Source organism: Hypomesus transpacificus, chromosome 1 (genome assembly GCF_021917145.1).
Source record: "Hypomesus transpacificus isolate Combined female chromosome 1, fHypTra1, whole genome shotgun sequence".
Classification (NCBI taxonomy): domain Eukaryota; kingdom Metazoa; phylum Chordata; class Actinopteri; order Osmeriformes; family Osmeridae; genus Hypomesus; species Hypomesus transpacificus.
This window is the reverse complement of record NC_061060.1, coordinates 5,190,329-5,217,712: the sequence shown is the minus strand read 5'-3', so window position 1 is coordinate 5,217,712 and position 27,384 is coordinate 5,190,329. Positions and strand designations below refer to the sequence as shown.

The following is a 27,384-nucleotide window of genomic DNA, read 5'->3' as shown; positions in this document are numbered from 1 at the left end:
CAAAAAAAGTATATTGATTATTGATAAAGGGAAGAACTTAAACATAGAGCCAGTGTTATGAAGACATAATCTTTTTTAAACATGCATGACTAGTTTCACAACAGAAGAGAGAGAAATAGGAAGGTGGAAGAGATGAAGAGAGGGAGGGGGAAACTTGTGTTTCATCCAAAAGCACTATATCCATGATTTGAAAATGTACTGCAGCAGCCCGGGTTCAATTCCAACCCGGTCCATTTGCTGCATGTTATCCCCTTATTATAACACTTACCTGAGACAAGACAACATTGCTTTCGGTTTGTGTGCTCTTTGTAATCAAGGAGTAAAACAGTTGTAGTAGTATTTACTAAGGTTCAGTGGGAGTGTCTTTTGTTGCCAGGCTTGCTACAAACAAAACAAGACCAAATATATTTCTAAATTTACATTTCCACGGCTACCCTGGTATTTCAGGCCCTTGTTTCAAACAACCTTTACGGACACCACACGTCACCCCTTCTCTATAGAAGAGGAGGGTGGGGACAAGTCAGTTGGAAAGGGGGAGGGGAGCAGATGAACACAACTAAGGTCACATAAGGTTTATAGCTTGTAATCTTAGGATAATTCTTCTGCAACACAGGAAAAAACCCTTGGGTCATGCAGATACAGACGAAAAGCCCTCATGCCTTCCCTATCCATGCCCATGCTAAAATAGCAGCCGAGTCAATCCTTAAAAGGAATTTAATTTTAATTGATTAACAAACCATGCCAAAAAAATTACACAATAAGCACATCCCAAAAATGGAACTAAAGCTTCCAGTCAAGGGAGTAAGAGCACTTTTTGGTTGGGATCAGAGTGGAAAATCTTAACTAAATAGGTGACATGAGGATGTTGATTGGTCCTTGTAAAGTCTGTAACACAGCTCTGTGATTTTTATTTCTCAACATCCAGACAGGGCGATAAGTGCTTTCGGTGCATACTCAAGACATGTCAAAGCATTCCATACCAACTGTGGACAAATAGGGAGTGGTTGTACAGTTTATCCAAGTCTTTTGCAATGGTCGTCGTTCCCTACCTTCAATTGCAACATTTCACTTGGAGCCTACAGGGCGTTGGGATCTCCCAGATGCATTTCAGTTGTACTAACTTTCAACTACTTCTACCCTGAAAAACTGGCAGATTTAATACTGTATTTTCAAATCCCTTCTGCAAAGAGAAGTTTGTTTTTAGTTTATCTTGACAAACAGACATAGTTTTCCTAAAGTGTCACTTGTGAGACTAAGAACGCTGTTACAGCAAGATCTAGTTTTTTCTTAATCCAGCCCTATATCCTGGGGCCAATTCATGTGTGAATACAGACGATGATAAGATAACATACTTTCCCCTGATAGGCATCTGAATCCCCCTCTTCTCTTGTCCTTCTCTATTTAGTCCATATCACACCAACCTCCTTCAACCACATGCTGACACACCCTTGCTACCCCCCCCCCCCCCACACACACACACACCCACCCACACACACACCACACACCACACACACACCCCGGAGGATGTAACAGAGGAAGTGTGCTGCTCCAGGCTCTTTCCGTTTCACACTGGCGAGGCCAGTGCCACTCCTCTCCCCTCTATCAACACTCAGCAAAGGCCAAAACCATGGCAAGTTTGGTAGGGCCCTCGGACGAACACCTTCTACTGACGGTGTTTATGAAAGCAATGATAGACTGCAAAGCATCTCAAAACATGAGGAGAGAGATAAATACATTGATGGCTTTGTTTGCTCAGTCAGTTGAAAAGTAAAGGATTTTCCTAAGGTTTATTGGGAATAGGGTATCTTGTTTGGCTTTGTGTGGGCCTACAGATACTGCTGACTTACTTTGGATCAAACAATTGCAGACACAAATTCAATATACAAGTACTAGTTGTGGCATGTACACACAAAACATTCAACATACAATATTTTACCAAATTAAACTTTGTAACTATGTATCATCCACCATATAATACCTTTTAATTCCTTTGAGAACAGCAATTTCAGAAATTCCAGGCATCTTTGTGGCACTAAACATGAGCTTGGTTGATTTTGATGACAGCCTTAAGCTAGCTTTCGAAGAAGCCTTCCTGACTCCTGAGAGTTTAGGGTGTGGCACAAAGGGGGATGGGTGGGGAAATTCGAATTTACGACCAACTAGCCAAAACACGTCTGGACTTGTTAAAGCTGTCTTATTCCATATCTGTAAATTATCAGAATGAGTGAGATCATGTTGTTCTAGTAAAGTTTATCTCTCACAAATGACAGTCAAATTGCCCGGAGTCATGTTTGAGTTGTACGTGTCAATCAAACAAAGGCATCCTACTTTTCCTCATTTTAAGATGATAAATCCCCTCTTTTTCTCAACTCATTGAGTCTTGCTTTTCCCCCTTTTTGCCTCAAAGCTGGTTTCAATTAGTAAGTCTTTCCAAACCGCTGCATTCCATTACCCCCCACCCCCGCCCATCCCCCTCTCCCTTTCTCCGCCTCTCTCTCCCTCCCTCTCCACACCCTGGCCTGCAGCCCAGGTTAAAAGAATCGAGGTAAAAAAGACATGAGTTCCCAAACTCCACCCATATCCATATGTGAAAACGGATGACACAAAAACACATAGCTTAACCTAAAGTATAAACTGGTCTAAAAAATGGCAGTTGATTTTTTATAATAGCATTCTTTCATAGCCTATGCTACATCAATACTGATGCATAGCATTGGTTAGTGAGGATAAGTGAAATCGTTGTCTTGAAACGACTGAACATGATTGCAGCCCTACTTTTTCTTTACTCTTGGGCGTGTCTCCCGAAAAGGAGAAGGAGGGTGAAAGGAGGTGAGAGTAGGCAGAAGAATATGCACTAACAAGATTTAGCCGATCTGTCGCAGTAACTATTCATAACACCTATTATTACTACTCATGGAAAAATCCTCCTGTTTCATCACAACTGTATGCTTCCAATCAATAGAGGATAATATGTGGATAGGCTTTGTGTAGGCTTCTTAAAGTAAACTTTACAATCTTTGGGCGTTTTCTCACTACAATGTGAATCGTTTGTGGGCGAGGTTTGGTGGATCGACCTCCACGTTGCACAGACTCGATTAATCTGCTGTAGCCGATTAGTCTACATTTAGAAAGTTAAGGTTGACCACAATTAGGCAATATTGCCATGCAATGAAATAAGTTTCTTTCACTTTTTAAAATTACGTCGTTCTTTTATCCCCAGGCAACTTCTTCAGAGCGCAATAAACAAGCAGATCAAAGTGGGCAACCCTAGTCCCAAATTTATGTGGGTGTGGATACACACCCACTTCTCGTGTTCAAAATTGTAGAACTTCGAACAATAAATACAATTGCAAGACAACATCAATCGTCTTTTTCTCAGTAGTAAACACTTTACTCCGCTATAATGACCTTTCAAAATTCCCAACGTATCAAAACAAACTCAAATCAGAACTATTGCCACGCCATGCGCACATTATATATATATATAATGACTTTCTATTAGTAAGTTGTTTAAACAAGTAAATTACGAGACAAGATCGAATGTTTAGCATACACACAATTCTAATGCTCTTACCTGCGCAGTCTGTGCTGCCAAAACTTTCACACCAGCTTGAGCATCCTTGGTAGTGTTGTCTTCTCCGTCCCTGTCAATAAAAGTACTTCTTCCCAAACTCAGTTTTCTATCTGTAACAGATTCTTCCTCTCTCTAATATTTATGTATCGACTTTCTCTCTCTCGGGCTCCAGGGCGTTTTTCCTCCCTCCACCCTTTTTTTCCTCCCCTCCGAGTGCTTTTCACTTTTTTTCAGGTCTGCGTGGCTGTTACTCCGTGCAATGAAGAATGGATGGACAGGCGCAAGGGTATGGCTCCTGGTTGCAGAGGGAGGGAGGTAACGGTGTACAGGGAGTGGTCGTCCAGCACTTTAGCTCGGCCCACCCAATGTCTGAGTCATACAGCTACAGTGCTCAAATGACATGTAATAGAAAACTTTTCTATCCCAAAAAGTTGGGACAGAAAGGGGCAGGAATAAATGTAAAGAAATTAACAATAGAACATCAAATCTATTGATATGATTTAGGTCTACAACCTGGATTGAATGTTTTAACCATACAAGCAACAAGTGGTGAGAAGGTTCATGGATAATACTTCATGGACTTTGGATCAACTGGTCCTAGGTTCAAATCTCCCCATGACTGTTGCGCTTTGTATGATTTATTACTTATGTCCTTTGTAGTTTTTATCATGGTGCTTACCAATATGTGATTTTTGCTCTTTTCTACCTGTAATACCTTCATGATTGCAAGAAAGTTACCTTAACATTGAACATCTTCTCTTTTAACGTCTGTGAGACATTTGTTTGAAACAGAGAAAAAATATTGTCACAACTTTCTTACGCTTCACAAATCAACTGTAATATTAAACTGTCACTAATGTATATTCTTGTAAATTATTCGTATCACACTCCTTTAAATGGTTTCTAATATATGTGCAACAATAGCTTTGATTGTGATTGTGCCACAGTTTTTGCGATCGCCTTACATCAGTTAAAAAAAAAAAATCATACTGCTGTGGCTGTATACTCAAGAATCCACAGTTGCATCAGACTATGTCACCTGTAACCAAGTCCAGTGGAATGTTGTCTCATCCCATGTTAGAAGCCTCTCTAGTTCAAAATTCAAAGCAGCTCAAATGTTACATGTGAAAAATAGTTTATTAAAACTATGATGGGCAACACCTAAGGTTGATTTAATCTTACTGTGGGAAAAGAACTGAAGGAAATGTAAGGGGAATTACAATTCAAATAAAACTTTAATGTGTGGGTGTGGGTGTTTGAAGGCATATATGGGTCTGTTGACATTTGCATGACTATTTGCTTGCAAAGTTAGGCTGTATGCACACTGTATGTGTGTGTTTGTGTGGATGCCTTTATGTCTCAAGGATGAATCCTTGAACCACCCTTTTTTCATATCCAGATGTCACACCCCTACTCACTGAGGTGAAATAGCAAACAGGAGAGCAAACAGGGAGGAAGTAGCAACTCGTCTTTGTGGAGAAGAACAGGGTGTGGCACACACTATGAGTCATAAGAGCCCTGTTCTGTTTTCTAACCAAAACAGTCTGAACCATTCTACAAAAGACACTGCCTGTTTTGTTTGAAAATACCCAATCATTGCATGCCGAGATTAAAGTGAAAGAGATAACACCAAACATGTGTAGGATAGGGGGGACTCCTAAAGGTCTATGTGGAATTTGTGTCCCATTAATCTTTTTGGACTGCCAGAGTGTCGAGGACTGTGAAGGAATTCTCAAAGCAATAGTCATATAGAATAAGGTGTTTTAAGAATGGATTTTTTACAACCCACAAGTAATGTTGTGCACATGGTCACACACTCTTAGTCAGACAAATGTGGATTCCCCCCAAAAAATAATGATTCTCAAAAGTATATATTGACTGCATTAAAAAAAAAAGTTTTTGATGTTAGACTGTCCTCAAACTCAACAATTGATTTTGTCAATGTTAGTGTTAGAAAAATATAATATATCATTTCTGTCTAGGTAAATATGTATCTGCAGCCTTCACTTGATGGGGGCGCTTCCCTGCACCTGTTGACTGAATACATGTTTGACAAACTCCCTTTTAGGGTGTGGCTGTAGGGGTGTGGCTTGGAGAACCAGCTGAATTGTATGTTTTTTTCATTGCTTGGCAACTATATGTCCCTTATAAAATGTCAGCAAACCTAAAACATTTTTCAAATGCTTGTCTGTACTTTGTGTTTTAAATTTCAAAACTTACCATTGAAATGAGGGTGAGTGAGCAATCAATGTGGAAAGACTACAATGAATAGGAGGATATCAAGGATATGTGGGAATGGGTGTGTTTCCTTGTCGGTCTAGGTGTGCCTGCCTGTGTGAACCAGTGCAAATAGTTGGGCTTAGAGTCACAGCCCATGACTACGATGCAAACAGAATCACTCAGGCTGGCAAGTAGGGAAAGTCATGGGATTCCAGCCCGAAGGCTGGATTGGCAATTGTGATGGGTGTGCATGTATGACATAATCAATCACACCCACGATTAAAACGGCACATAGTCTGATAGATCAGAAAGAAAACAATATCTAGAATTACACTCATGTTCATTACATTTTACAGTTTGAGGATGATACAGGCTGACGTTTCGATTGAAGATGATTATGTACTGTTGTGAAAAGTACACAATTTCAATAGTAAAACATTGGAATGAATTTGATGATAGCCAGCTGAAATTCCATCTGACTGAACAATACAACTAGTGTTTGGTGGAGAATAGTAAGTGTCTGTGTGTCCTTAGATCATTTGAGAGATCATGGGATAGAATCTACAATTTTCTTGGCCCTATCTCTTACTTTTCATCTTCTTATTTGACCCACATGTAAATACGTATATTGTACGACTGAAAAGTCTGTATAAGTTGTAAACACTTGCACAAAATGTAAATGCTTTGTCTTGGAATGATTCCTAAGAAATGTAATAGTACAATATTTTAGAGTCCCTTCAATAGCTGCTATGCTTTGTGACACATCTTTAGTTTACTGAAACTGAGCCTGACATGTTTGCTGCTATTGTGGTTGCTTACAAATGTTGTTAAACTAAAATGGTTGCTTTTTGGAGTCCACTTCAAGGACTGGTAAAACAAATCTTGCATGCAGTAAAGATTGTTTGCACAGTCAGCTCTTTTTATTAATTTTTTCAAAAAAATGTATTTAAGGCAGTGTGACATTTTTCACTCCCTAACTTGTCTGTGGTTGAGTTCCATTAAGCAACTATTTAATTTTCACAAAGTTTGTATATTCTGGAGAGGTATTTTGAATATGGTCAAGGTTCTGTTAAATGACCATTAAACTTATGGTCAAAAAGGATTACTACCTGAGCAAAAACTTGCAAGGTAAATGATCAGATGGTTTCCAAGTAACATTGACAAACAACAGTAATCTGTTAATTTAACTGTGTCAAGTGTACAGTGTCTTGCAACACACGAGTTATGATTGTTGCCATGGTTACACAGCTATTTCCTAATTTTCCTTGGGGTTTCCCTGCACGCATAGATGATACTGATGGGTAAAAGCGTACTTCTAGTACAGAAAGAATGCAGAGAAAAAAAGGCAATGAGAGACAGATTGAGTTGTGGTTTCCACTGCGAGTTGTGAGTCACGAACACGAGGGAGGGACAGCGTGAGTATGAAAAAAAAGACTATTCTGGTATGGCTGCCATGGCAACATAATAAGCAATGGGACCAGTTAGGGCAGGGATGTTTCCATAGCAATGCCCTGTGTGTGTGTATGTGTAAATATCAGAAGCCAAAAAGTGGCATAAAATGTAACAAACAATTCTGAATAAGGGCTGTCAAGTTATAATTGTCTTTACTGGTACCTAAACAAACTTGGGTTCTGTCTTTATGAAAAGCCTTCATGTGTCAGTGCTTTAGACTGGCAAACATTCTCATTGTCAACTGCTACTACATGTTTGTTCTTGTCTGGCACTCTTTAGTAATTTAATGAAGTCAGGACTATGTCTCATGTACAACAATGTGGCTCCACCTACAATTTCAACACACAAAAAACATCTGTGGGTGAGTCAATTATTTGATTTGTAAGTATTTCAGGTCTTTCATGAAAGCAGTGCAGCATTTAGATTAGTTAAGCAGTTTTCTAAATGTATTTCTCAGTTGCGTCCTATAAGTCCATCATGTGATGGATCAATCAAAACAGTCTCTCTTCATAACCCTCCTCTGGTATGTTTCACCACAGACAGATACCTCCCTGTGAGCTAAACATTCCAGTCATAGTTGTAAATGTTCCAAAAGTCTGACCCTATGACAGGGTGAGTTTGAAAATCAGCCTTACCACAGCAAGTCAATACATGAAATGGCAATCAAACCTCCATACCAGGGGAGGACATATTTCCATTCAAAGAGCTGAACCAGATCAATAGCCCCTCTCTCTCTCTCTCTCTCTCTCTCTCTCTCTCTCTCTCTCTCTCTCTCTCTCTATCTAAATTATACTTCTGACAAAAAGCAAAGTCTTGGAAAAGAGACAGAGAGAAAAATTAGCAAGAAAAAGTGTGAAAAAGAGTGAGACAAAAGATAGGGTCAGGGTTCTGACATAATAATTGGGACAGATTGTATTGTGCTAATTGAGTTCCTCTTGTAAACTACAATTGGACAATTGCTGTAAGACTTAACAATAACAATAACTACATTGTCTGACCTGGAACTAAATTGTACTATGCATACAGTAATAAAAGTATACAATCATTATTTTTTAAGGCACACAGCACAAAATTACAACTTGGTAATTCAACCTATTGACCATCTCATTACTATATAATTGACTTACTAGGGGGGGGAAATTAATGCAACAACAAATGGCACCTAAAACTAAGCTTTTACTTCCTAAATTTAGTGTGCAGTTCCTTGATATTCTGTCATAAAAAACACTCCAGCAAAAATACAATGAATAAAAAAGAGAACAAAAAGTGTATGTTTTTCCTTAGTCCACCAAAATATCTTTTTGCGTACAAATTGTTTGCATGTAGCTTATTGCAAATCAATATTATTGTTTAACTACAGTAGTTAGATAATTCTACATATCTGCATACTAGCAATCAAAGTCAAAACATTTGAAAGGAATAGCTGACAAATAGACAAACCCAGACTAAACTGTCAGTAACAAAAGTTTAGTTTGCATTCATTGGTGGCAAAATGTACAATTCAAATGCCAATGTTTGATTGTTTTATAGAATTTCAGAGCATTGTAGTACAACTTTGTTAAACAGAATCCTTTCCACTGTCAGCCCCACCTCCCAACTCTGGTAATATGAGCCTATAACTATGGGGTCTCACGTCCAGAAATGCAGGGGCTGTCTGTTTTCCCTCTCAGTCCCTCTCTTTTTTCTTCTCTCAGGGACACCATTTCTCTTCTCCCTCAAAAGATTTGAACTTGTAGGTAGACAGAAAAAAGTCAAAGGAAATAAGAGAGATGGAGTGGCTTGAAACAACTTTGCAATGTGGCTGAGCCTGCCTGATAACTCCTATGTTATGTTCACGTCAACATCGTAACCCTCCTCTGTCTCTATCAGCTATTTTCTTGTAAATTGACCTTTGACCCTCCTCATTCCAATCGAGTTCTGAATTACCATGCTGCATTTGAGTGCAAACAGCATTAACCCTTTCAAGTGCGGAGACGTCAAACAATGCTACACATGTAAAGGAAACACTATTAGGCCAGTAACTGATATAACTTTGGATAGCAGAGCACATAAAAACAATGTGTTCCAGTTGTCAGCCAAAGAACATCCATCGCCTTGTTAAATAATCTTCTTGGTCTGTACTAGCAATCTCAGACCTCCTTGTTTAGTCATAAATGTGTCAGTTGAGGCAAGTCTCCAAGTTGAGCCCTATGTGTCAAAAAACCACATGATAAAAAATATCCCCATAAATAAGTTACTCCCTCCCTCCCTCCAGCGATGACCGAAATCCTCCTCGCGGAGATTACAGAAAATTATGAGAGCATATCAACAAAATGTATACGTTTGACATGAACGCTGATCCACAAGTCTGTCTCCAGTTGGGTTGGAAGTACGTTTGAAAAGAAGAGTATGCAATTGTGTCGCAGCAAAGGAACGGTTAGGTTTAAAGACGAAGGGAAGATATGAAGGCAGGGAGTGGAGAGCATTTTTGGGAGAGGTTGGCCTCTGACTAAACAGTTTGTTCTTCTCCCTGCTCCAAACCCTCCACCACCTCACTCTTTCCAGATGTGTGGAGCGACGCAGACGCCGAGCACATGCGCACCACTCTCCAGCCCACACATGGGACTGACAGAGAGGATCAGACGACAATACCCATATAAGCTTCCCTGCTCTCCTCCGACGCTTTTTTTGCCCAGTCCCGTCAAGGACCCGTCGAGGACCGAAACAAAATGTCTGAAGAGAGGGAGAGGCAAGAGAGGAAGGAAAATAGTTAGAGTGCAAGGACAAGAAATAAATAAAGCAGGAGTTGGAGGAGAGAGGGGGGGGATCTTTGGCAAGGTTGGAAGAACAGAGTGTTGCTATTGGCATAGTGATGTGTATTGTTCTTGGGCTGGTCTAAGTTTTAACTCTATACATACTGAACAAACTACAGTGATGGAAGATGTTGTCCTTGTTATGGTCATGCTCTGCCTGTGAAGAGGTAAAGAGATAGAGGGGGAGAGAGAGAGGTTGGAGAGAAAGCCCACATACTCCCCCTTGGATTTAACTCAGGTTATTTCACTTTGGGAGCAAATGAGTCAAATGAAAATGTAACCCCACTTGTGAGTTAACTTATTACTCAACTTGTTAAATTGAACATGATTTAGCAACACAGTTACACTGGCACTTACATAGTAAGTTAGTGTATGTGAGTTTGCATGAGAGAGAGATAAAGCTACAGTGTGTTTGTCATCTCATATATTTAATACAGTACTATGCAATGGTGTATAATAACTATGACATGATTGGATAGCGCTTTTTTCAATAACTACAGCAACACTAGAAGCTGCTGTTAGGACAATAAAATGTTGTATGTGGGTGAACTTGCTTACTCAGGTTACAGACATCAAGAAGGATTCAAAGGATGGGTGAGTCACGCAATGAGGCATGTGGGCACATTTCCATATTCTCATTACCATGAGAGCTGAAAGGGGAAATTCAAATGTCTATTCATCTTCCTCAGAGGTTAAATATCTGGATATGATAGTCACTAGTGGTGGGTTTGTGTGTGTGCATGTGTGTGTGCATCTATGGGTAGGCATTGTTCAGAGGGGCATCAAAATCTGACGACCATGAGTTTTATCATTTGAAGTATCTGGAGCACCAACTCCAGATACCTCACTAACACACTGTGTGTGTTAGTAAAGTCAGTGCACACCTTGGTAGTTGGGCCAACACAAAACTTAAGTGCAAAAGCCATTTCACTAGTTCCAATACAGAACTGTATTATGCATGTCATGATTTAATCAAGTTAGTGAAGTGGCTTTAGAACCAGAGTCCGTTCAATGTGCCCATTGTGCCTATTGCTGACAAAAGAATCGAGATTGTAATATTTGCAGTGCACTCATTTTCTCAATAATCAGTCGTATAAAGGAACTGGGCATGACCTCCTAACAAAAGATAAGGTGTAGGAGAACCAATCCAAACAAAACAATTTTATATTTTTACAATGTGTGTATAAAATGTTGTGCTGTGTATTGGAATGCATGTCAACATTTGGTTTGTGTGTGATGTGTTTGATTTGTTCACCACTACACTGGTAGGACACTACTCCGGTGTCTCTGATCAAGGTACCTTACAGCTATTGGAGGGTTTCATTCACTTACTGTCCATCTCTTTAGAAGACAGTTTAGTTTCGTCTCTGGAGGAGGGGGATCCCTCACTGAATAGCTCCTCCCAAGGTTTCTCCCACTTTTTCTCCTCTGGTGAGTTTTTCTGGGAGCTTTTCCTTGTCTTTCTTGAGGGTTCAGGTTGGATGAGGAGCAGTTCTATGGGCATATGTGAAGCCCTCTGTGACATTGCTTGTAAAAATGGCTATACAAATAGATTTTGATTTGATTTAGTAGGATAGTGCCAATGTTGTGGAAGTGGAAGTGATACAGAACGATGGTAAAATACTATCCATATATTGGTAGTTCACATATTTGGGGTAAATTACAAGAATTTATGGGGGAATTTGGATGTATTGAATGCAGATATTCATAATTAAAACTATTGTATGACTGATAAAATAAAGCCATGTTGAAAAAAGCATTAGCTTTGTTGGAATAGCATTTTTGTATGTTTTTTTTAGGAGCCCATGATAATCTCAATTAAATCCAAAAGAAGACATATGGACACTACAGACAAAAGGGTGGAGAACAGATTCACTGCATGTCCCTGAACCCGAGGCTAATTGTGCAATTCTTAGGTGACAGCAGCTCATTCTCTCACATCAGGTCGCACAGTTCCCTGGATGGAATCCATTCCAGGCACTTTGCAGTAGAATGACATCACTTAGCATTGGATCATGAACAAAAGGCTCACTTTTCCTTACAACTTTGTTTCAAAGTCTGTCCATACATCTTTTCTCTCAAAACCTATGCTCATGTCAAGGTAGAGAGCCATAAGGCGTGTCTGGTGAGGTGCAATAACATCCTCTGTAAAGCCACTTGTCTCATCAGCTTGAAAGTGAAATCAACACAAGGAGAAAGAATGTCTGTCCAACACAAGTGGTCCTAAGTATTACTGATAAACTTGCAAAGGTGGCTAGGCAATTGCAATACTGCTGAAAACAGCACCCTAACAGAACTATTTAGACTTGCACATTTGCAGGTTTAGAACTCCCTCTGCAGGTGTAAGAAAATATAGCACTCAAATTTGACACCTATTGTCGATAAAATCCATATAAATACCAGTGCTTCCATTTTGTTGCCTGTATTAAAAATATTTCTACACTGATCATGGTACAGTTACAGAACTAACAAATCAATATTCGCTTCCAACTGAAAACTGACTTATCTGGTTACGCAACAAACATTTAAGGAGTAAAGTATAAAAATCCATTAATTATATAGTTGAGTCAAGACAATGTTCAGTTGCATTTATTGTTCATTACATGTTCTCAACCATTTATTTTACTTTCCTTAATGCATGTCCCTCCAGTTCCAGGTAAGCCCAACAATTACCATAACTAAAGATTCGTAAAAGTGAAATAGGTATGTCTTATTCTGGTGGTCTACAACTCAAGGCACACAAACATGTCAAAACAACATCTACCCAATTGGAGTTCTGAAACAAAAGCAAATCTGAAATTGGCATTGTGGAAAACGTTTTATTTTTCAACTCAAAAACAACCACTTCTGGGTGACCAAGACAAGCCACTCCAACTTGAATCTCCCCAGTTCAGCCTGAGTACATTGGTGGTTGAATGTCCAAGTTATAAGCGCCGACAAACGGCTGACGTATCGAGGGATTGTAAGGGATGGGGGGGGGGGATGTTTCTGCCATGCCAGTCAATCCCGCTCACTTGAAGACCTTGCCCTGGTTGAAAGGCTTTCCTACGTGCTTGAACTCGCCCTCCCAAGCAAAGTACTCCTTGACCATGGTCTTGCACTCCTGGCTGTCCACATCCAGTTTACGCCAGTCATAAGACTCGTAGTCAATCTGCCAGTCTTCAGACAGCTGTATGAAGAAGAACAGTGGATCAGATCATCTTTGAAACTCAAGACTTTCAAGAGCAACTGTGTTGGGTTCAACTTAGGATCTGAACTATAGACCACATTCATAAAACGTAGGCAATTACATAATTTAACCCTCCTATTGTTTTAAGAATTACTAACACCCATTACGTTTGAGTCTATGACCCAGAGTCCAATTTCTCTCATAACAAAATCTTGGAATACTAATGGTAATTTGGTAAGATATTATACTTGTTAAGTGTACAACACAACTAAATAGTCATTAACTTATACTTTGCTTTGTTAACTCTAGTGTGTCCCCCAAAAGGTAAAGCTATAAATCACTTCTCAGGTCATTTTAGAAAGCTATACACAATGTAGATAAGATTAATGTTTCATATCATTTTGACCTAAGGACAATAGGAGGGTTAAACTAAATACAACCCAATGATGTAATTAGTCTGAGCTACTAACAGTGAAAGCCAGGTCCTGTCCTCTGAAGATCCAGATGCCGGAGATGGTGCTGTCATTGTTGCCGCCGAAAAGGATCACGCTGGCAAAACCATTCTTGCGGAGCTTGTCGAGACGCTGGAACATTCCTTGGGTAAGAGAGAGAAGCGGAAGGTTTGGAACACAGGTTGACCTCACAGACAGCCCCCCCCCCCCCCCCCAAGGAGAAGATGGCTCACATTATGTTCTGAGTTTCAATAATATGCCTTTTTGGGATTGGAGCAAGGGTCCAGGGGTCATAAATACCCCTGGAGAGATAAAGATGTCTCAAAAATAAGCTGTAAATTGTAACAGAAACCATAGAATTATGTACAATGTCTCTGAATGGGAATCAATACCTGAAGCAAACTACAATGTAGCTGGGTCAGGGTGGTACGAGTAGTGGTGGTCGTGTTGATGGGGCTTCTCACCTGTGATGAGGTTGCAGCTCATAAAAGCCATGGCGAGCTCTTCTGGGAACTTGTACTCGCCATACCAGATAGAGTAACCCTCACGGTCAAAGTTTTCCCAAAAGTAAGGGACGGCGACAGAAAGGGTGTCCTCGTTGGAGTACTTTCTCTTAAATTCATCCATGACAAATGTGCTGGGAGGAAAAAGAAAAATGGTTTCAGATGTGATTAAGGAAAGCTTGGACCCACACCCACCAATAACAGATACATTAGGTACTGACCTGGGGGTTGACGAGTTAATGCAAACTAAACTTATGGGGCCAATCAGGCATTACAACATGGGGTCATTCACTCATGCCTACCTCTTTGGAAGGTGTGCAAAGGGATCCTTGGCTTTGGGTTCTGAGGCCAGAGCTGCTTCACATTCATCCATCTCCTCAACTGCGGGGGCAGCCTTCTTCTCCTCCTTCTTCTTCTCTTTCTTTTCTTGGGGCTTGGACTCCTTAGGGGCCTTCTCTTTCTTGGGAGCGGCATCCCTCTTGGGCTGCATGTCTGAGAACTTCTTGACTGAAGAGACAGAATTGGGTGAGATTCCTGTTCCAATACTGATCAGAATTTTTTTATTTCTGCTTCCCCAAAAACCTCCAAAGTTAAAATTCAAAATCTACTTAATGTCCTGTTCTGCAATCCAGGGAAATATACACCTAAACTGAATAAGATAAACCCTACATTGCCCGGTCTTGAATCGTCTTTATTCCTCACACGATATAAACATGTCCTTGTGTTTATATCGTGTCTTATGCCATTTTGACGGTACAGCACTTTGGTCAACTTGTTTTCAAATGTGTTTTATAAATAAAAGTGACTTGAAGACACACCATCAAACTGAGCCATCTTTTCACAAAGCTTGACCTCTCCGAGCACAGCCTTGAACTGGGGCTGGTTGATGCAGGTGACAAACCAACGAGTCACATTGGAATATGGCTGAACGAAGGATGGCTCCAGGACCTACAGAGGGCAGAAGGGTCAGGCTCTACCAGCAGCAAATGAATGGGAACCACATGTTCAAGGAACAAGGTTGCAGCATATGGTTTAAGTAACAAGTGTCACACTGACCTGTTTGTAGAGCCAGAGCATGGAGCAGGCCACACTAATGTCTGCCAGGGTGATTCTCTCCCCCACCAGGAAGGTACGGGTGTTCAGGTGCTGGTTCAGGAGTGACAGCACCTTCTTCACCTCCTCCTTGGCCTGCTCTGTGGCCTTGAAAGATGTTAGAAGAGTATGAGACAGGAGGGTATGCAATCATTGAAAATATACCTGCCATGGGGTTCAGGGGTCCCAAAACAGATTGTTATGTACAGACTTCCATCCTCTAAGATTTCCACAAGATGTTGGTATAAACGGGTCAATGTGTTTTAACTAACACCCAAGTAGGAGTACACTGGAGTATTAACCCTCGGGATGGGGAGGAGGAAGCTGAGGCAGTTGGTCTAGTTGGCAGCTCCAGCAGGTGAGTTGGGCAGATGACGTAATGTGATACATCTGCGCTACACCCAGTTATGGAACCGTCAACACGCAGACTTTTGTAGAACCGGTAAAAACGTGGCGTGAGTCTCATTGTAAGGCACCATCATAAACAACCGTGACAAGTCCAGAGGTTTTGTGCAAACCTCGGAACAGCTTGATATGTTGCAACTTACAAACACTAGTCTTGCATCTTGGGCTTGTAGCTGGAAAAATATAATCTACTGATCTTGTATACAATTTAAATGGTGGGCTAATATTTCTTGCGTACCTGCTTGTTGAACTGCATAATTCCCAGGGTGGGGAAGACCCATGCACTAGCGGGAGGGATGATCTCAGCATCAGCAAAGCTGACCCACTGCAGCACCTGGGCAGCAGCCTGGGGGCTGGCACCACGCAAAGCATCATTGCTCACTGGAAGATGTACAGAAAAATGGGAGTTGAGAATCACACTTAGCAGGAAACATCCATTTTTGTGTCTGTCAATCCTCGTTCCAATCTTAAAGTTTACTAGGCTGTGCCATCTCAGTGCTTTAAATCATTTTAGCTTGTTGCTAAAGGTGCCAAATAAGGAGGGTGTCATACTTACGGTAGTGAGCAATGGCATTACTCTCAAACAGACAGAAGCCGTCATCTCCCTGAAACGCTGGAACCTGGGGTAATAGTTACAAGAAAGTGTCAAACTAATTTGAGACTTTAATTGTAGTAGCCAAAGTTACAGGAGGCAACAGTATCCAACTGGTTCATTTATATCCAGTGTTAAGATTCCCAACATTAATTTTCCTCCACCACTAGCTAAATTAATTAAGAATGATCTATGTTCGTCACTCAGCCAAATCAGATATGCCGTTTGTGGAGGAGGGTATTCTTCCATTGGGGGCTTCCGAGAATTTCATTTTCACAGTTGAGTGTGACTGTAATCCACAAAAAGGTGTCAGATAACTGACCTTGCCCAGGGGAAAGTTGTTAAGGAAGGCTGGGGTACGGTTTGTCTGCCCGAAGGTGAAGGCGGGGGCGTTGCTGGCCACCTTGAGGCGAGCCCCACTGTACTGGGCTGCAATCTGAGCCTTGAAGGCCCGCCAGTTCTCTGGGTATGTGTAGAGAGTCTGGTGAGGTAAGAGGAAAAATTAGAAACCACATCATTTTTCACAACTTGAATTTTATTAAACACATCAAACTGATAACATCGTTTTAAGCCTTCTGGTGCTACATTCACAGTAGTACATGCATCAAGTCCCTGATATCTGAAAAGATGCTGACTCCACAAGCACATCTCAAAGTAGGTGAATTGGTTCACAACCAACAAATTAAATTGTATTCATGTTTGGTACACATTGTAATGGCTACTTGGCTTGCCAATCGACCATTTTACAAAGGCAAGACAAACTCGCTGTCACATACAAGTATTCAGCCAGTGCTGGATTTAAAAGCCAGTTAGCTGGATAGACATGACTAGCAAGCTACATACCCCATTATACAAATCTGATGTGATCAAATTAATTGTTCTACTTGGAGACGAACATTCGCTGAGTACCTCCTAAAACAACACCTGGTAATGCCCCCGAATATAATGTTACCATTTATTAGTTTGACAGAGTTTAATAAAAAATCTATGGAATATGCCACATTAGCTTGTCTAGCTTGCCAACACAATAGCAGCCTACTTATAAGTGGAATGACCTAACAGTTTAGAGTAAAGGTTTCCTCCAAAACCTTAAATAATTTCACATAATGACTGCTATGATAGAGCGTTGATGTGGAGCCGATATCCACACCCCTGAATAAAGCATAACGTGGCACAATGCATGGAAAGAGGCGTCATTCGATAGCTTGAACGCTACGTCAACACTTTAATGGCTGGGGCAATTTTCAGCATATTTCTGTGATAAATCTGACTGGTAAAGTTGCTATTATGTTCGAGGGGTGTTAAAGACGAACAAACATATGGTATAGAGTGTAAGATTGGGTAGATATCCATTGGATTGTATCAGGAAACACAAATAAGTTCACGCTGCCTGAGTATCTCTCCATCTTACTCACCCCTGCCGCCATCTTCAGGACGAGAGAAAGGAAGAGCGAGGGCGCACCGCAATGACGTATTTACTAACGAACCTCTCCAGCGTCGCTGGAATGAAACGTAATGTATACACATTTACAAATCGTTTAAAATACATATTTTAATATTTTAGTATTTTGGCGCCCTTCCCCTTTATAGCAACTTTTTTTAAAATTGTTTTAACCATTATTAAATTAACACAAAATAGACAATCTGATTAATTATTTGAATCAAATGTGTTTGATGAGTTGGACAGGAAAATCTTTAGTACACTAGTTTCCTCAAGTTCAGTAGCCTACATGTAAAAATAAACATGTATGCACTTTTAGTAAACATTGTATGAGTTGTGTCCTTGTCAGTACCATAAAAAATATTATTCTCTTGTATGGATCGCTGCTTATACAAACACATAAAAAATAAATAAACAGACATGATAATCTTCATAAAAGTCTTCATCTAATACAATTGACTGTTTATTCAAAAGTCTTACACAACCTTAAAAAAAAACTACATTTATTAAATGTAAATATCCAAAAATGTGGTAAATTATATTCCAGCGAAAAGTTAGAAAATTTTTGTAATATCAGTTCTGTCACTTTATAACATGCTTCAATCAAAGTTTTAAACTGTCAAATGTGCCCATATTAGGTTATTTAATCCATACACATTCATTAGTTGTTAACAAAAATGTATCATGTTATGTTTAGATAGTAACATCATTTACTATTCCTTTGCACTACAGGAATCAACGGTAACTCTGATCACCACATTCTCAGTGTAGAACAATATTCATATTGACAATACAATTAGGAACTTTGTAACATCTTGTTTATAGTCGTATGTCAACACACGCCTTCGGGTACATCAACTGACAAGACCTGTCAGGGAAAAAACAGAAAACATAGAATTAAGGAATCGGTTATTTTATTACACTATCTGGCCAGGACATCCTTTAGATGGGTCTAGGTTAGCTATAGCCTGAGAGCCCTAGACCCCCTCCAAAAAAGTATTAGATATTTTTTAACATACCCAGATAATCATCCATGAGGGATCCAATGGCAAACTGAAAAAAAATGGGTCAGAAACATGAAATGATTGTCCTGAATTGTGTGAAATTCAAGCATAAATTTATGCTTGTTTTTCATATCTCCCAATACTTAAATAATCTGTATTTCATTGTATATCAATGGTTTGTGTTGGTTTGACAGTATACTTACTATATCATTCTTATCCACTCTTGTGCCCACAATCTTGAGACGAATCTCATCATCCTGCTGGATCACAATGTCCTAAAGGGAAAAAAGACATTCAAATTATTGAAATTAACTTTGCAAGATTATTTATTAATCTACAATCTCTCAAAACTCACACCAACACTGTCAGCCATGCACAGACCAGCTAGACCTTACCTCATCAACTGTTTTATAGCAAGGTGGATTTGAGTTGGGGTCAAACTCCATTTCAGAAGGAATTGACTGCAAAAGGAAAAACTTTAGTTTAAGAAATAAGTAGTAATGAGGTGAATGGGTTGAATTTTGTCCTCAGTTTAAATACCACCCACCCGCAGTTGCATTTCTGGGTTTAGCCGTGTTTATAACAGGAAGTTAATTGTTATGTATGTATTTTGCTGCTTTTTCAGTTGCAAGATTTTACTTGAGCAATAAACGGAGTCACTGATTTTGACTTACATGGCGAGAAATGAAACAGGACATTGGGCCAATTTCTGTGAACAGTCCAACCTGATAAAGAAAAAAAGAAAAACATCAGTAAAACATCTATAAAGGGTCATATGTTAAGAAGCCATTTCTTGGCTTTGACAGACCATATCAGTTAATATGACCTAACTGTATTGGGGCCTAATGACCACTTTGTTCACCCTTTATAATGGAATAATAAATACAGAGACATGCTCAAATTTGCTGGTACCCCTCCACAAAAAAAAACTAAATATTCACAATTTTAAACAGACTAAAGTAATTTACATCCACCATTGTCTATTCCATATTTAATATAAATCAGACTTTGCTTTTGAGTTTCTTGTTTTCCAACACAATCTAATCTAATAATTAAATGATAAAACAAATGAAAATGCCATGGACTAAAATGATGGGACCCTCAACCTAATATATAGTTGGACAACCTTAGAGCACATCTGTACATGCCTTGCATTTTGTTACTCCATGTTTCAAACCTGACTGATAGGAATAGTTAATGGCAGCTTTACACTTACTTTATTGACCTGAGTGACCACAGCATCTACAACTTCTCCTTTGAATGGGCGGAACACAATGGCCTTGTACTTGACAGGGTACAGGACAAACCCCCTGCCTGGCTGTATAACTCCAGCCCCAATGTTGTCAATGGTGGTGACAGCAATGACAAAGCCATACCTGCAAATAAGACATGAATGAGCAAGTGCAGTTTTCCTGATGTGCTGTTGCTGAATATATATTGACAGATAAACAAGACCACCACCAAAATGTGTGATGCTCGCCGAATCTTACTCACTTTCCTGTGCATGTTCCCTCCACTTCTGTAAAAAGCTTCTGTTTTACAGTGTTTAAAAGGTTTGGACCAAAGTACCGTGGATGGAGCAGGATTTCATGCTCCAGGGATATCTATGAATGAATGAATTTAAACCGTAAGTAAAGCGTGGTAGTATTCCATGTTTAAAGCTCAATAGCTTGCAGGTCAAAACTAATGGTAGCAGTACAGTTAGCCGTTTTGACCTGACAGGTAAACAGTAATGGCATTACTGTTTAGCAAGCCAAAAATCAGCAATGGCAGCCTACAATGTTAGAATGTGAGTAGCCTACCTAGGTTGTGAATGCAATATCGTGCTAACAGTTAATAGTGGGTTTCCACTATTTACTAGTCAAGATCGCAACTACAAACATATAAGATCGATTTTAACTTTTTGATCGACATGTGAAACGCTGGAACAAGCAATGCTAGCATTGCTGTATCAAAGTTAGCACTAAATAGCCAACAGAACTTCGGCAACCATTAGCAACTCTAGTTGGCTAAAGTTAGGCCAGTTACCTCGCGTACGACATGACCACAAACTACTCACATGATAAAACATTTATCAAGTCCTTTGTTCACAAAAGTCAAAAAATGTTGGCCAACACTTCCTACCGCCCCGCTAATTTTTTTACTTGTAATTATATTGTTTACTGAAGTACTTCCAGGTCACAAATTGTCGCGTTTTTTCAAAATAAAAGCACACAAATTACTTATGCATTTGCACAATGCACATTATTTGTCTATATCTCAAAGACTGTAGACACAAAATGCAATTTACTATTTCTGACCCCGAAATGTAATTTATAACCATAATGTTATAGATGGGAATATAGTGTGGTAGGGGTAAAAAGCTAACTTTGTAATAATGGGTTCCACGAAACCATGCATTTTTTATGACACAGTACCACAGTACTGCAAGAAGAAATCTATAATAGCGACTTACCATAATTATTTTTGGTGAAAAAAGTGGCAACTTTTCAATAAAATCTCAAATATCTTGTCAAATTATTAATTCTATTGACATTTCATGGGAAACACAACTTTGTCAAACACAGAAATAGTTTATTTGATTTTGAGTTTTATTTGACGTACAAGTACATTGTACGTCTGCCATAAGGTATCGTCAAAGAAGCTTAAGAAGAATGGTGAAGAATTACATCTGTCAAAAAAAAAAAGTGTATAAAAAATGACATCATAGCTGTATGGAAACATGTATACAGTAAAACACCAATTGTGAAAAAAGCACCAAAAATTAAATAAAGAGATGACGTGAAGTGAATGTAAAGCAACTTTACAACGATACAGAGGTCAAATACAGTATAGGAGAAAGCCAACATGGTTCGTTTTTGCTGGCATAATATTGTTCATCGTCTTCCACAGTTCTTGACATCATCATTTGACAGATGTCTAGCATTTTCCGATGTCCAGTCCCTTTGGAAAACCTCTTGCAGTTGGCTCTGCAAAGTGCTCTGGCCTTCACTCATTCCAGAACCAGTATGGTTCACCACCAATCCCACACCTGCAGTCTGAGTAAAGTAGTTCTCTGACCAGTTTGAAGTCCCTGTATAACAAGAGAACAGCAGCTGATATCAGTATTTGGATGTCACATCCACATTGGATGTCAACCATGCTCAGTCTAGTTCAGGGGTGTCCAAACCTGTTCCTGGAGAGCTACATGCCTGTTGCTTTTTTCTCCAACCATACTTATTTGAACTGATTCAACAGTAGACACCTTATCAACTACATAATTATTAGAATCAGACGTGCTGGATTAGTATTGGAGCAAAAACATACATGCAGGTTTACCTGCATGTAGGTAAACCTGCCTACCTCAGGAACAAGGTTGGAGACCCCTGGTCTAGTTGATCTCATAAGAAGAAGTAATTGTTTTGGAACATTGATATAAAGTACCTATGTAGACAACTCTGTCTGTAACCATGTACTTTGCATGGTTAACACGGGCAAATGGTATTTTCTTCTGCTCAGATGTGGAGGGCACTTCAAAGACTTTCTGTAAAACACCAACCATGATAATGACAATATATACCCCAACTAGACACTCTGGAGGTGAATCAAAATCAAGTGAATGTACTCCAAGTGTTTCAGCACGTGTTTCAGGCTATAAAATTAAATCTATATTCTTTACTCCCCATATGAAATCTTCATGCGGATCTGAATAAAAAGGTAGTCCAACATTGCCCTCTAATAGGTCAAATATTTTTCAGCACATTCATATCCACACAAAGGTCAATATAGTACATGATCAGTCGAAGAAAACACTACTAAAAATGACGAGGACATCCAACATACCACGTTGATGTTGCACTTCAGGGGGGGGGTGTTGAGGACGGTCAGAGACTGCAGGAACACAAACATGGAGCTTCGGGAGTGCGCCCAGCAGCTCACCAGCAGGTTTACCTCAACTCCCTTGGTGCATGCCGAAGCCCGTATAGCAGAGTCAATTGCAGGCCAGAACCTATAGTATTTGTATTTTATTATTACACAAACAAGGGGTAATGTTTTCACAATTGGGGCATTACAAGTCACATTGAAGGTGGGACTGTGAGTGTGTGTGTGTGTGTGTATATATGATCATGTGATCATTAGTGGGTTGTATATTCTTTTTCACCCTGGCAAGGGGACTGCCAATGGAAACTAGCCTTTTGGCTATAATTGGGTGCATTTACATTTTTATGTTCATTAATGTACACTGTCCCTCTTGATAAAATAAAATATATCCTGCTTTGTTTAAAATTGCATATGTTTAAGGACACACAATATGTATGTGAATATCCCATTTCTGGCTAACACACAAACACAGACTGGGAGTGAGGCTAGATGTACATAGTGAGCCGCAAAGTCACCTGATGGGCTTAGTGAACTCTGAGAGGGGAAGAAAATCCATGACTGAGATGTAAACAAACTTCTGAGCGTCAGCGATTACAGACAGAATGGCGGAGAGGTCGTCTGCGCGCCCCCGTGCCGATATCTGGGGAGGAGCGCTCTGAAACATAACAACAGATACACATGATAGGGGAGTAAGATTATGAGAACGTTCAAACAGGTTCTCACCCTCTCTCCACTGATAACACTGAAATGATGAGATTACAGGGCTGAACCTTGGTTTCACCAATTCAGTCGCGTCAGAGTTATCACATGAGGGAAGAGAAAAGTAGGACTGTTCTAAAGACCAGACTCAGTCAGCCAACCTGATAAACTCACAGACAGATACACTTGAGCAGGGACTCCATTGAGCTTCAGAGTTAGGGGTTGCTCGGCGCTAGACAGGGCAGAGTAGCGAGCAGGCCAATAGGGAGGTAGAAAGCCATGCTTCTGAGCGCCTATGCTCCAGTATATCCCAAATATCCGTGATGCGTCCTGAGCCAGGCAGCTGCAGTCCTCCACAGCAATTCCAACTTCCTTCACCTGAAATGCACGGGAAAAGAAGATTTAAGAAACAAGGAAATTCAAATCAGGCATACCTCAAGGAGGTAATTTGTGGTGTGTGGAGTACTGATTCCTCACAATCTTTCTGATGTTGTTGAACTAAAACTAAATTACAGGTTACACAGACTACAAGGTGTTGAGTATAAAATGGGATTTCAGGTGCATTGAAGAAAACAAAGTGGAAGCACTGGGTCAGAACTGACCTGGGTAAGGGAACGCCAGTCCATGTTTGCACTCCCAAGGTAAAGGTGTTTCTGATCAACCACCCATAACTTGGTGTGGACGATCCCTCCTGTGATGGAATTGAGATCTACCTCTCTGACCTCTGCACCTAGGACAAGAATAGAGATGAATAAAATAGGTTTAGAGCACCTATTAAAACGGTCAAATATTTACATGGATAATTTACATTAAATTTGAATAATTCACACAATTTCTCAATTATTATAGCAACAATTCACATATGTGGGACATTTTCATTTAAAAGGAGCCTGCCTACCTACCTAGAATGGTTCATTAATCAATTTGAGAGTTACAATATATAAGTATTTTCTGAAGGGTACATAAATCAATAAGAATGTAGAATAGGAATATTTAAGGATTACGCGTCTTTGCCATCATAATTTACGTCTACACAGACTTGACTTTGTTTATACTGCCTAGACTGTTTATCAATATTGTATTTGAGATTGTATATCGTTTATGCTTTCTATGGTGTGTGATGGCTAAATTGAAAAGACTACTACTACCTGTTGCAGACAAATCAGATGTGTCTTGAGAGGAAGACTCAGGACCATTGACTGCTATCTGAAGTTTCAGCCCTCTGGACTGAAGTTGCATCAGCTCTTTAAATACGTCTTTACCCTGCAGGGTACATGTATTCCAGAAGGGAATTCATTCAATTGTTATGCCAAGACAGGCTATATGACATTTCTGAAACAATTATCTCATTAAACAAATGTTCAAAATGTATATCATTCGATACCTGTGAGGCAGTAGGCTCAATAAAACCTTGGTCAGTGTCTCTGAGAGTGACATAGAAGGCAGCTATGTCGACAGAGCGGTTTGCCTTCTTTAGCAGATCAATCCAGGTGTTGTAGATGCTTGGTAAGCGTGTGGAGGATTCTGATGGATAGAGACCCTGAGGGATGCTCTCAACCAGACGGACACTGCAGGGGAGAGAGGGAACAATTTTTTTTTGAAAACCACTATGGTGCCTACAAAGAAAAACTTCTAAGAGAGCAGTAGTGTAAATTGCCAAATACAGTAATACAATGTAAATGTAGTTTTGTACAAAATGTACAGTTATACCATGAAAACACTATACGTCCAACTGATTTTGTACACAAGACAAACAGGCCATCACTTTTAAAACAAAAACAGTACTTGACATATGTGGCTCTCTCACCGACAATCTGTGCTGCACACCTCTTGTGACATCAGAAATCCCTCCAGCCAGTGGAGCTGCAACTGAGCCACTAAGTGTGACACTGATGATGGAGGCCCATAGTGCCAGACATGCTGACCAAACCCACCAACAAGAAGCAAAGTAGAAGGTAATAGGCAGAAGAGTAAAAAACTCCAGCAGCCCGATGTCTGCAAAAAAGAGAGTCACAGTGAGAGTTAGACACACTGACACTTAACTGGGAAAACAACTAGCAAAAATGAAATTGAACACAGTAGTGTCAAAGCAAACTTTTTTTTATTCCTTTCCGTAATGCCACATAGCCCCTGACCTGTGCTTTTCTGGGTGCGGATGTTTTCCCAGCTGCTGACAGGATCCCTGTAATATCTGTACAGGGTGTTTCAGAAACATTCCCATGGTTGGCAGGTTGCTTTTGAGTCTCACGAGTCATTTCAGGCACACTGAAGCTCTCCACACTGGGCTTCTTAATGACAGACTCATCAAGGCAGGCGGAGTCAGAAGCACAGTCCTTCAACACAAACTCAATGTCCAGAGATCCATCCACCTTACAGGGAGGTAACTCATCACAGTCCCCCACATTCTCATCTATATTTAGATCGGTTTGGTCCTCCTCGTTAGCATCAGACATCTCCAAATGTTCTATATTTTCAGCTCTGGACATGACCTGTGCCTTAGAATCTTCCTCTGTGTCTTTTGGTGCAGTTTGGAAGGGAAGTCTCTCATTTGTGTAATGAGTCATAGAATATTGGGCCTCATCGGGTAGGTCTGGGACATAGTCCCCCGATTCTGACCTGAGGGCTGGACGTGGGTCTACAGTCATGAAATGAAGCTCTTCTGAAGCCTCCTCTGTCAGCAGATATGGAGATTGTTTTTTTGGTAAAGCCGGCGTAGGAACATCGCCAGAAGGGATTGTCTGACCTAAGCTGCTAGTTGGATGCTGCGCGGTTGCTGCTAGCATGGATGGTGGAATAAGAGCAGTTTCTCTCATATTTGGTAGTTTTGATTTTGATATGTCTCCACTGCTGCTAGCTTTTCCAGTGAGTTGGCTCATCTGGTTCTGAGCCTCTTTCTTGGTAAAAGATGGAGTAGTTGGCTCTATGCCGCCGGTGGTTTTTTTCTTGGCTAGCGTGCTTTGGAAAGTGGGGATTCTGGAGACAGGCTGTTTTCCACTTTTGCGGATAAGGTCTTCTTTTTCTTCATCTTCAGGATTAAGTCGGTTCAACACGACAGCACAATCCTTCAAACCCTGTTGAAATGAATTTCACATGTAATTTCTATAATACACACACACATTTATACATAGAAATATACATACACCCAAACCCATGACATAATTCTGACAAAGTTAGCTGTTTTGAGAAAAAAAAGTTACACAACCCGTATTGCTATTTTTAACTCGTTTTGGTATGTTCCTTTGAAGACAATAATGAAAGAGTAGGTAAGTAAACACCTTACCGTGGCTTCCTGCGAGACACTCTCTCTGCCTTCCTCCTGTACCTGAGGTGAACGGCTATCATTGTCGCTATCGGAGTCACTCACTTGATCCTGGAAAGACTCCGAGTCCTAGCAGTACAAAGTCAACAACTTGAGTTAACTTGAAAGTTAACAGGACACACTTGTCTTGTTATCATTAGTGTTCGCTGAAAACGCCCGCACTTCACAGTTTAGAAGCCTTGTACAGAGGTAGAAACGTAATGTTGTTCCATGGAAAGAATTTAAGCATAACAACAGCTTTCAGTTAGCTAAGCATAACATTTTAAAAGTTGATTTAGGCTTGTGTTGTTTCTTACCATTTTTCAGATTTCTTATGTGTTCGTTGTGGGTGCACGAACAAGGATGGAGAATGGGTGGCCGCTCACTTTGTGCGCCTGCCAGCTAACTACGTGGCTTTGCAATTTCACAGGAAGAGGAAGGCGGGAGAGTTTGGTTAAGCTAAATTCAAACATACCAACCTCCAAACGTGGGAACCCACTTCTGTGACGGGTAGACCTTCTCGCTGGCGATCTGTTTCTTTGGAGAGATCTGGTTCGTAGCTCCATTGGCATATTTGGATGTTCTTTTATATATTCCCAGTAAAGCTGATTAAAGTACTGTTAACTAGTTTGTTAGCCAAACCTTGTCAATGTTGGGTGGCTAGCAACGTTACACTAATTATTTTCTCAAATAGTTAATGAACAAGTTGTCACCTTTTGCTGCAGCTAATTATTGCCGATGTAATATATTTAACAACACGCAAAACTCAGAAGTAAACAGAGAAGTTCCTGCGCGTGGACTGTTAACGGCAAACAAATGAGTCTTTTTGC

The 27,384-nt window shown here is 40.1% G+C and overlaps 4 protein-coding genes across 7 annotated transcripts in view; all 4 read right to left on the bottom strand.

The window, feature by feature from the left end:
• The window catches only part of ahnak (AHNAK nucleoprotein), a 32,262-nt gene extending 28,402 nt beyond the window's left edge, over positions 1-3,860 (bottom strand). Inside the window, exon 1 of the mRNA XM_047039615.1 lies at positions 3,575-3,860. The gene's annotated coding sequence lies outside the window, so the exon portion shown is untranslated. The remainder of the gene's footprint in view (positions 1-3,574) is intronic.
• An 8,751-nt stretch (positions 3,861-12,611) lies between these two features.
• eef1g (eukaryotic translation elongation factor 1 gamma) lies at positions 12,612-17,761 on the bottom strand. The gene is made up of 10 exons (XM_047021216.1): positions 17,667-17,761; positions 16,574-16,732; positions 16,216-16,279; positions 15,898-16,040; positions 15,219-15,362; positions 14,981-15,110; positions 14,465-14,669; positions 14,124-14,296; positions 13,678-13,802; positions 12,612-13,207 (listed from the first exon to the last, which is right to left on the bottom strand). Exons 1-10 carry the CDS (start codon positions 17,676-17,678, stop codon positions 13,049-13,051), a joined length of 1,314 nt encoding a protein of 437 aa, XP_046877172.1. The 5' UTR covers positions 17,679-17,761; the 3' UTR covers positions 12,612-13,048.
• A 370-nt stretch (positions 17,762-18,131) lies between these two features.
• polr2g (RNA polymerase II subunit G) lies at positions 18,132-20,871 on the bottom strand. The gene is made up of 8 exons (XM_047021230.1): positions 20,756-20,871; positions 20,191-20,300; positions 19,913-20,072; positions 19,371-19,421; positions 19,092-19,157; positions 18,900-18,971; positions 18,712-18,745; positions 18,132-18,560 (listed from the first exon to the last, which is right to left on the bottom strand). Exons 1-8 carry the CDS (start codon positions 20,765-20,767, stop codon positions 18,547-18,549), a joined length of 519 nt encoding a protein of 172 aa, XP_046877186.1. The 5' UTR covers positions 20,768-20,871; the 3' UTR covers positions 18,132-18,546.
• A 378-nt stretch (positions 20,872-21,249) lies between these two features.
• Positions 21,250-27,379, bottom strand: pld7 (phospholipase D family, member 7). 4 transcript variants are annotated; one of them, XM_047049386.1, is made up of 12 exons: positions 27,034-27,379; positions 26,537-26,644; positions 25,392-26,327; positions 25,064-25,251; positions 24,641-24,824; positions 24,402-24,519; positions 23,859-23,986; positions 23,431-23,634; positions 23,073-23,212; positions 22,519-22,684; positions 22,120-22,219; positions 21,250-21,769 (listed from the first exon to the last, which is right to left on the bottom strand). In XM_047049386.1, the coding sequence occupies exons 1-12, from the start codon at positions 27,124-27,126 to the stop codon at positions 21,573-21,575; spliced, it is 2,562 nt and encodes an 853-aa protein (XP_046905342.1). In that variant the 5' UTR covers positions 27,127-27,379; the 3' UTR covers positions 21,250-21,572. The 4 variants fall into 4 exon arrangements, with proteins under 4 accessions (XP_046905342.1, XP_046905594.1, XP_046905424.1 ...); XM_047049638.1 differs by having other exon boundaries at positions 27,030-27,378; XM_047049468.1 differs by having other exon boundaries at positions 24,405-24,519; positions 27,034-27,378.
• Between the last annotated feature and the right edge of the window lie 5 nt (positions 27,380-27,384).